This window comes from Trichosurus vulpecula, chromosome 5, assembly GCF_011100635.1.
Source record: "Trichosurus vulpecula isolate mTriVul1 chromosome 5, mTriVul1.pri, whole genome shotgun sequence".
Classification (NCBI taxonomy): domain Eukaryota; kingdom Metazoa; phylum Chordata; class Mammalia; order Diprotodontia; family Phalangeridae; genus Trichosurus; species Trichosurus vulpecula.
Window position 1 is genome coordinate 164838574 of NC_050577.1, and position 9881 is coordinate 164848454.

The 9881-nt window shown below is 43.0% G+C and overlaps 2 protein-coding genes across 2 annotated transcripts in view; both read right to left on the reverse strand.

Annotated features, from left to right (window-relative positions):
• The window catches only part of HSPA14 (heat shock protein family A (Hsp70) member 14), a 29801-nt gene extending 20171 nt beyond the window's left edge, over positions 1–9630 (reverse strand). The window contains exons 1-3 of the mRNA XM_036759271.1: positions 9347–9630; positions 8038–8118; positions 7879–7961 (exon numbers count right to left, since the gene is read on the reverse strand). Coding sequence (XP_036615166.1) covers positions 7879–7961; positions 8038–8118; positions 9347–9403 — 221 coding nt within the window. The 5' untranslated portion in view covers positions 9404–9630. The remainder of the gene's footprint in view (positions 1–7878; positions 7962–8037; positions 8119–9346) is intronic.
• On the reverse strand, positions 1060–9449 carry LOC118850075 (zinc finger and SCAN domain containing 29). The gene is made up of 5 exons (XM_036759272.1): positions 9347–9449; positions 8038–8118; positions 7879–7961; positions 5257–5983; positions 1060–4737 (listed from the first exon to the last, which is right to left on the reverse strand). The coding sequence occupies exons 4-5, from the start codon at positions 5975–5977 to the stop codon at positions 4214–4216; spliced, it is 1245 nt and encodes a 414-aa protein (XP_036615167.1). The 5' UTR covers positions 5978–5983; positions 7879–7961; positions 8038–8118; positions 9347–9449; the 3' UTR covers positions 1060–4213.
• Positions 9631–9881: the final 251 nt, after the last annotated feature.

The window sequence follows — 9881 nt, forward strand, 5'->3', positions numbered from 1 at the left end:
GACCAGTGAAACATCTGAAAGCACTTTCTTCACTTCTGAAGGCAGAAATGGCATATATCCTAGTGCTTGGGCAGAAACTAGTATCCTAAGAGGTACTTTTGCAGCTCAGAGATCATCCTAAGAGGTAATTACTATGGTTATTTCATTTTTTAAAAAAAGTGAAGTCTGAGGGATTGATCAAAGTTGCTAGACATGAAATGATTCAATGGCCAAAGAACAAATGACTTTCAAAAAACCAGTGGTATCTATCCCCCTTGGACAAATTTAACTAAAGCATCTCATAACTGTTTTCCAAATTCCCCTACTCTCATTTTCTCAAGTTCTCTCTATCCTTTCTCTTTCAGGCCCTTTTCTATCTATAATATAGAATACCCCCTCAAAACTTTTTGAGATAAATTTTGACTGTTATGCACAGAAAGTGTGTCAGATAAAAAGGCAGCAGGGTAGGATTTGGTGAATTTACTAATTTAAGGTCCTTTTTATTCCTATTGCCATTAGGAATCACTATCATCTGAAGTAAAGTTCCCTACTTTCCTTAGTCATCAAAGCCTGTCAGTAAAAGACAATGTATTTAAACTTGATTCTTAGTCCCAAGAAGGGATCTTGGATCAGTTAATATTTTTGGTTGTAATAAAGACATCCACCTGACAAAGTCTATTTGGTCTTGAACCTTGAAAAATAAAGTGAAAGAATTCAAATTTTTGTGCTTAAGGCATACATATGGCATGGGACTGAAAAGCTTATTTTGAACACTAGTTTAATCAAGAGAAGTAATCCATATTCTAATCTTTTAGATTTGTTTGTGACATAAACTGGCCAACTATCCAACAAGGTAATTGTTTAAAGCAGGAAAGGCAGTATTTTCATAAAATCTATAAGCACGTAATAGTGACAACTTCCCTTGTTTCTCAAAAATCATATGAGGAATTCACTTCTCTCAAAGAATAAATACCTCTTGTGGATACACATGGAAAGGCAAGTGAAAAAGAAAGCAGGGATGGAGAAGATAAAGGAATGAATATGAATTTCTAAGGAAGCAGTGGATTGGCCACAACTGTATACAAGTAAAAACTTTATTTGTTCACATCAGGATTCAGTTATTAAACAGAAAAAACAGACTATGGGGGTTGGTACAAAGAGCACCTCATGCACATCATGGTTTCTGGAAGGCAGAAAGGAAGTCAGTTCTGGCCCATCTCTCCCAACCTTTAATGGATGGAAAGGATTTTCTTCCTCCCTCTCCGTAGGCTTTGCCTATATATATATATTCTTTGCCCAAAGGCTTGGCATACACTACCACTGATGTGCTATGAGTCTCCAATTTCACCAATCCTTTACAGTTATATAGTGCTTTAACTGTTCAAAGCGCTTTCAAATTCATTATTTCATACGATCCTCACAACAGCCCTGTGAGGTAGGACAGTTATTATTGTTTATCCCCCTTTCACAGATGAGGACCCTCAGGCACTGAGTGGTGAAACGACATGCCTATGGTTATGGAATGAGATGGGACTAGGATCCAGGCAAAAACCTGACTCCTAGTCACACCCTTTACGATACTATTCTCTCCTGATTATCTGCATATTTTTCTCTTCACTCCTTCAATAACTTGCAACACTTACTCCTCTTTATTCTGCCCACTCTCTAGCAAAAAGTACTCCTGAGGCCTATGCCTTTTACATACACCACCGGGCTAATTTGTCTGCTTGGCCGTCAGTTAGCACATCCATGATAGTATTTCTCATGGTTGCAGCTCCACATCTCCACTCATGTTCTTATTCATCTCACTGATAGCCCTGTTTCACTACCAACAGCTTGGCATGCCAAAGGCTGAGCTCTTTATATCAAGCAATCTCTTCCAGGGAAGCCTATTTAATCTTGGCTTTAGATTTATATACCTCCACATGATGGCTCTCAAAAAGAATTTTAAAGAAGTGGTCTAAAAATGAATAATTCACCACCTTAATATACTCTTTGAAAGCAGGGATGGTATCTTTGACGTTTCATATGGAATTTAAGAGATCAGTGCCTTAGTAAATATTAAATTAAACCCTCCTTCACTGCCCTTTAAAAGTAATTTAAAACAAATTTTCAAATATGTATTACATATTTACTGCAAAAGCTAAAATTTCATTAATTTTTGTTTACATTTGAATAACTTTTGAGAGCTGGAAAGAATCTTTTAAAAAATTTCAGGTCCAACTCTAACATTTTATAGATGAGGAAGATACAGAAAGGTTAAGTGTCCAAGAATGCAAAGCTACATAATGATAAAGAGCCAAGAATAGAGCTAAAATATCCTGGTTCCTATTCTAGAGCTCTTTCCATTATACCAGCTTTCCTCCCACATTCATTACTCATTATATCACATTTATCATAGTAGCCTGCATGTCTATTATCTCTCCAAATTGCTAAACTTGCACTAAATGTTCTCATTTTGTCTTTGGGGTGTTTTGGACTGTCCCTGTCCCTTATTACGCCCCCCCCCCCAGTTTTCAGGCAAATAGTTAAGCCACACATTTAAAAAAAAAAAGCTTCCCCTGCCATTAAAATTCTGGAAAGCCTTATCAATTTAAAAAGTCTCTTGTATATATCACCACCGCCTTCTCCCTCCCACCCCCTTGAAAAGAAAAAGAATAAAATAATCTCCTAAATTAATTCACAAAATGTAAAAGCTCTAGCTGGGTTTAATGATCACAGACAATGGTTTCCTTTTGGAAAGCAAATTTAGAGATATAGGCACATCGCCCCAAAATATTTTGTTGTTTTTTTTTTTGTTTTGTTTTTACAATCTTTTGGTCTCCTGTAAATGAAGAACACTGAATAGAAATTCAAGGTCTATTAGGTATTACAGAGAAATGATTTAAAAACAAGGACAAAAAGGTCTGCTTTAGGGTCTGTGCTTCAAAAGAACAGTGATCTGCTCTAGACAGTCTCCATTCACTCCATTCCTAAAAGGTACAGGAGATATTATGCTTTGCTCTCACACATTATTGGCCATTCAACTAGGTGAACCAGCACTGGAGAAAGTATGATTTTAACAGGTTCCCTAGATGGGAAGTTTTCCAAGGCATGCCCTCTAACACACACTAGACAGAAAAGCTGCTAGCCTAGAAAAATGAAATCAGCTTGAAGCAGAGTAACTAACAATCCAAGTCATTTGTTTCTAGAAAGCTCAGATGGTAACAAACCAAATTAGGATAATTACTAATATATACTTATGCACATAAAGTAAAGGAACTACATAATATGAAATGCAAAGTATTTACTTACATTTAAAACTTTATATAACATTCAATATTTCATTTCACCACAGATCATTCATCAATATGGAAACATGACATCACACTATTGTAGTTCCCTGTCAGTCATTAATTTTACCCCCCCCCCTTAGTGGTGCAATAGGAACTAGCTGAATGAAAAAAAAAGGAGGGGGGGGAGAGATGGGGAAGGAGCTAATTTGGTTGCTATAGTTTGTATTACATGTCAAGACGTCATAGTTATAGCAGTGAAAAATGTATTCAAAAGGGTACATATTAGTTCTATGATTGTAAAGGGATTTGAAAAAAAAAAACCAAGGAATCACTCTATATAGCAGTCAAGTAGAATTAAAAAAAAAACAAACAAGTGGTGGGTGCAGGGCTCAAAGAATGAGGTTACTGCTAATAACCACATTTTTATACCTGGCAATCTAATGTGCCTCATCCCAGGCTTGCCTCAGCCAAGGTCACATTTACGAATAATACCTTACATTTACACAGTATACTTTTCTAAATGCTTTCACATCTACTATCCATTTGAGCCTCACAACAACCCTGTGAGGTAGGTATGACAGGTATTATTATTCCCCTTTGTACATATCAGGATATTGATGCACAGGTAGATGATCTAAATTGCCTAAGAACTTGGGGACACACAGGAAGTCAGGGGCAGAAGTAGGACTAGAGATTTCCTCATGTCCAGCCCCGGACTTTTTCTAAATACCATGCTGGCCCACATATTTCTGGAGAGTCCTCCATTAATTAGTAATGGGCTTCCAGGAAAGAAACTGGCCTGTGTATGCATTCCTGTTGCTCCACAAATATATGGTTCATCTTCCCTCTTTCTGAGGGCCAGGTGCACAGGAAAGGATGTCAGGGAACATTGAGGGCAGCCATTAGAAAGCAGATGTTACTACTACTAGTTTAGGGAATAACTTTCTTACAACAGGCCCCTAACTTTTGGTGCTAGAAATTAACTTCTGAAGCAATTTTTCCAGTCCTAGCTGAAAAGCACCAGTTGCTTCTTCTACTGCTGTAGCCAAACGTCTGACTGCAATGACAGCATCCCTGCGGAGCTCATTGGCCGTGTCTTGCTGGGCACTGGCCTCCTCACCAATAGCAATCAGCCTGTCCAGTTTTTCTTCCTCACGCTTGGAAAGTTCTCGTGCCAGTCTCCTGTTTTCTGCCAACTCAGCAGCAATGGTCCTGGCCACTGAACGCCTTCTACGCCGTGCCCACCTTGGAGGTGGTTGGTTGGTGAAAGCCCCATCCCCACCAGAAACAAGATGGATTCTAGAGGAAGAGGCTTGGGGCTGCTGTGTGGAGGCTATGCCAAGGGTGTTGCGGCTCGTGCTGGCACAGGGACCCGGCTCACAGGACACACCCACTCTGGTCACAGTGCTGCTATGACAGGGAGCAACTGCACCTCTGTAAAGGCTGTGGGAGCTGCTGTAGCTGGGGATCGCTTGAGAGCAGCCTGCAAAACAAAGCAACAATGTTGCAAAGTGGACTCTTCCGCTAAGGGAATGCTTTGAAGCCAGCAGCAGAGAACAGCCACAAATAGACTATAGCCCCTGGAAGGAGCCCTTTTCACTTGGGTTAGGGAGGAATTCAGCCCCTGACTTTTGGAGTTATGAGGATTAAGTTGCTATGTCTATAACAATCTTTCCCCAACCCTTATGACGGCCCATCCCCCCTTACCTATCAAAACTTTGAGTCCAAATCTACAAATTTTTTTACAGTTATCTAAAGAAATAACGCTTTCACCACTTTGGATTTACATAGAACTTTTCATCTTTTAGGGTCCCAACCTGTGATGACAGACCCAAGTGCGTGGGCTTTTGAAGCCAACAGTTCATATGTCCGCCCATCCCCAAACCAATGATTCACTAGGCTTGAGGAAGACCACTGGCAAGACCCCACCCCCCAACCATGCACTCATGCCTAAGACCATGGCATTATAGGACCCCAATATTTTCTCACTCTTGGGAGTTACCTGCACCTGAGGCTTCATCCCAGGAATCCTCAAGGTCACCGGTCTCAGGCATCTGGTTACCGATTCCCACACTTAGGTGACAATTCTCATCTGATTCCTTAGCTGCTCTCAAGATAGTCTGATGATCTGCTGCCTGATTCCTCTTTGCCTTCAAGTTGCTGTTTCCCTCTTCCCCTGGGAGGTCAGAGGCTACTAAGTTCTGATCACATTGCTTGGTCCAGACAGCATCCTCCATTAAATTATCTGGGTCAGTCACTACCTGATTTCGGAGAAGCTGATCCAGTGTATCATAAAATGGGCAGTGTGGAGGGTCACCCATACTGGTGGCATGGGCAACATAAGCCTTTAAATATAAAGCCTTCAAAACTTTAAACTTGGAGCGGCACTGACGTTCTGTGCGTCGGAAACCTTCCTGATGCATTCGTTTTGACACAGCCTGATAGACATCTGCATTATGGTGGACAGTCTGGAGGCGCTGAATATACTCTGCCTCACCCAGTATGGCCAGAAGAGTACGTGTCTCCTGTCTGGACCAGCGGATGCCCGCACTGCTATTGGTAGTGGCCATTGTGGAATGGGAAACTGTTGAAGGCTCCTGAGCATCAAGTTGCAACAATGAAGACTTGGGGGAAGCTCTGTGTGGTCTCAGTATATTTCCTGGAGCCAGTTGCTTCCTCCTTCTCGGGACTAAATGCTGTGGAACCAGGTCCAAGGACCGCATGTCTGGCTAGAAGGCCAGATGGGCATGAGTTACAGGGAGGGTGTAAGGAAGACTTTGGCATCAAGTTAGATGGTGCTACTTGTGAGTGGTTCATTGATAGGCATGGGGCCAAGGCTGAGTAAGCCTGGCTTTGGGAGTAAGCCTGGGATGGATGTTGGGAGGCCAATAAAGCACTCTGTGGGCTTGGCAACTTGAGGGCTGACTCCTCCACAGAAGGTTGGGATGCTTCCAAGGCCAAGACCTGGTGACTATAACTATGTCTGTAAAGATTCTGTTTGGTAGAAAGGGAACTTGTAGAAAAGAGGGCCTGGAGAGTGAGGCAGCCAACTCTGGAGAAGCCATGGCAACCCATGTGCTACATGCTGTTGGCAGTGTGCCCTGGGGACACAGGTCTTACTAACCTTGCTAGACTGACCCCAAAGTATCAGGATGGAGCCACGATGAGATGGCTACCCGAGTGGCACTGTTACTTAGAGGCATCTTTTTAGGTGACTAGAAAAAATGCTAAGTTACCTTTGCTAGCACAGAGTTTCTAGAAACTTTTTTAAAACTGGAGATATAACAGAAGCTGGTCATTTACCATTCTGGCCGTGTTCAACCTCCCCCACCCCCAAACCACCCCCATCCTGTTGGCTGTTTAAAATGTTTCAAACCTGTCTATACTTGCCTGCCTTGAGGGTGGTATTTAGGGTCTGAAAACTACTGGCACTTATGTTTTGTTTTCAATAAGCTCAATTTTTCCACTTACAGTGAAAAAGGGTAGTGTGGAAATGTAGCTGTTGCCACAATACTGTGCACTACCCCATCCCACCCCACTAAAAATCCCTATAGTTTGGTTTTGGCTAGTGCGGAGACAGCCTAAGAAGAAAAATAACATGAGTTCAATTTAACCAAAACAGATAATTGATTATTTTGATTAAGATTCCTGCATCTACACAGGGAATGAGTCTTAAAACTAATTCATCTATGAGCTCAAGTTCAGAATTTCAAGTTAATTTCTACTTAAAATTCTTCATCCAGCACCTCGGAAAGAGGCTGTGGCTGAAGTCAGAAGACCTGCAAATTCTAGTTATTTCACTGTGTGACATTAGGCAAACCAGAATTTCTCAGTGCCTCAGTTTCCTCATCTGTAAAATGGGCTAATAACTACCCTATCAAACTCAGAGCTGGTATGAAAAATTTTTTAAAAATGTGGAAGTGTTGTGAAAATTTAAAAGCGCTATGTAAAATATTATTATTACAAGGACATAAAACCTTTAATTATTATTGTAATCTATAATTTCAGGAGACAGAAGTCTGGGAAAGCAAGTCTCTTTAATCTTTTAATTAAAGTTAGAGCAGTGGATGATTAACTTGATTCTTATTTAAGACATTAATTAAGTTGTTTCTACAATGATTAAATTTGCACGTTAAGAGACAAACAGGAAAAGTTAGTCTAGAGAAGAACCTACACAAAGGCACTGTAATAGAAGACTGACATCTATTCAAGCTATCACCAAACAACATTACTAGTTTTTGGAAAAATTCAACTGTACTAGAATAAAATTCTCCAAGTTTCTTCCAAATCATCATCTCTCCATCTCCCTTAAAAAAAATCTAAGTAAAAAAATGTCAAAAGCTCCTATTATTTCCACTGAAATAATACAGAAATATTTGTTTACTACTACCTTCCAAAGTCACAAGGTACAATGGAAATGTTAGTGGGTGACAACTCATAAAGTCAGAAGGACCTAACATCATAAATTAAAGCAAGTAAGTATCCCATTATGTTGCTCTTGATAATCCTCCAATTACAAATGCAGTAATATAATTCCAGAGTTACTATTTTCACATGACAATTTGATTACAAACCTCTCTTCCTGACAGAAATGTATTATTTCATTTAAGACTGAGTTCCTTACCTTCTGCCAAGGATCTGCTTTACTTTCATAACTTTATTTGAAATATTTCTTATTCTACTTTGTTTTGCTGCCAAACCAACAACCTGCAAAAGAGCCATAAATTAAAATGTATCTAACTTTTGATTACTACAAAGTAAAGATGTCTGAAGGGACTATTACCTCTTCATTTTCTGAATAAGCAACCACAGCTGGTGTGACTCTGTCACCTGCATCATTAGCAACCACATGTGCTCTGCCATCCTAGGGAGAGATAGGCAAAAAAAAAAAAGAAACACTAATTTTAAGTGACACATTAATGATTCTGTGAGTTTACAGTGTTGTGATCATATTTCTTACATGGATAGCTGAATATAATTTACACAATTTGGCCTTATCCAAGGGGACATCTTGGAGCTATAAAAACACTTTAGACTTAAGCAATGTATTATCAATTCGTTTAACAGAGTTAAACAGTGCTTGCCCTTCCTTAAGTAGAAGACGCCCTCTATGCCGAATCCACCCATTTCTTTTTGGTGTCCTCTGCACAGTCAATAATTGGTTAATGCATCCTACGTGTAATAACAACCTTCCTTACAACACTTAAAGATCATTATTAAGAAACCCTCTCTCCTCTCCGCCCCCACACACCTTCTTTTCTCCGGATTAAGTAATACTAACCCTATGGGAGCTGTTTTTTCCTGATAGATCCTATTTTCAGAAGGGACAGAACTGGTAGCAGGAAAAAACAAAAACCCTGTTCATCTCTCTTCTCAAAAGAACTGACAGAAGGGCCCGATCCCCCCTCCCACCCGCATCCCCCAGGCCCTCCAACGCCGCTTTCCCTACTTAGGACTCGGGAAACCTTCCATATTAAACAGACCAAGAAGCCATACTCACCCACGCTCCCCTCCACAGCCAAACCTCTCGCACAGAATGCAACAGTTCTGGGTCGCAGGCCGAGGCTACCCCGCCCTTCCCTCGTTCGCTCCCTCCCGCAGGAGTTTGGAGAAGCCCCGGAACCTCCGAGTTCTGACCCCAGAACACCCCCTGCTCTCCTGCCCGTCTCGCCCCCACCCCACCCCCCCGACGCCAGGGACAAGGGTCCACGTCAGGAGCATGCTATCGTGACGTCACTCCACACCTCCCGTCACCGTCCCGCGACCCTCCTTGGCGCCAGGCGCGTCTCCCCCCCGCAGAGACCGTCCTGAGATGGGGGATGGGGGGCGGGGGAGGGTGAGAGAGAGGGAATGGGGAGGGATTTCGGAAGGTGGGAGGTGAGGTGTGAGGACGGAAGAGGGGAGGGTTCACAAAGTGGGCAGTCTGGAACCGGCCCGAGGCGTCCTTCGGCTTTCGCTGCCGCAGGAACGCGACCCTGGGCGACATTACCCCCGGCCTGGCCCTCTAGGTAACCAAAGGAAGAAATCAACCCCCGCGTCTGAGGAGAGTCAAGCAAACCGATTCTCTCTGCGCCGCCGCCGTCCTCCCTTACCTTATAGACGGCCACACAAGCAGATGTGCAGCCCAGGTGGACTCCGATGGCCGCCATGAGGCTGCGGCGGCACGGGCTGTTCTCACAACGGCGGCCGCTACCGGTCTCGGAGCAGCCCCATCAAGCACCGCGGTAACCACACGCTTCCCCCTCCCTTCCGCCCAGTCTGCCCATTCAATCCTCGGCTGCCTAAGGCCGTCTCCGCCAATCAAGACCAAACTCCCGCCTCGCTACGCAGGGGCCTGGCGAATCATGAGGCGTCGCGCCTGCGTCGGTTTCGTCTCGAAGGTACGAGCGCCGAGCGCGTGGAGGAAAGCGCAAGCGCCAGTTGAAAAGCGGAGGTGGGGGTGGTGACGCCTGAGAGAGAGGCTCCATTGCTTCGTCCCCTTTTTCCGAGATGAGCCAATGGGGACTAGGGTTTACGGTTACGTCATTCTTCCTAGCAACTACGGGCAGATTCTGTACGGTACCAGGTTCTCCCTTTCCCCTCTCTGCTGGTGGCTTGTGTAGAGCCCTGGTTTGTGCGTTTCCCTGA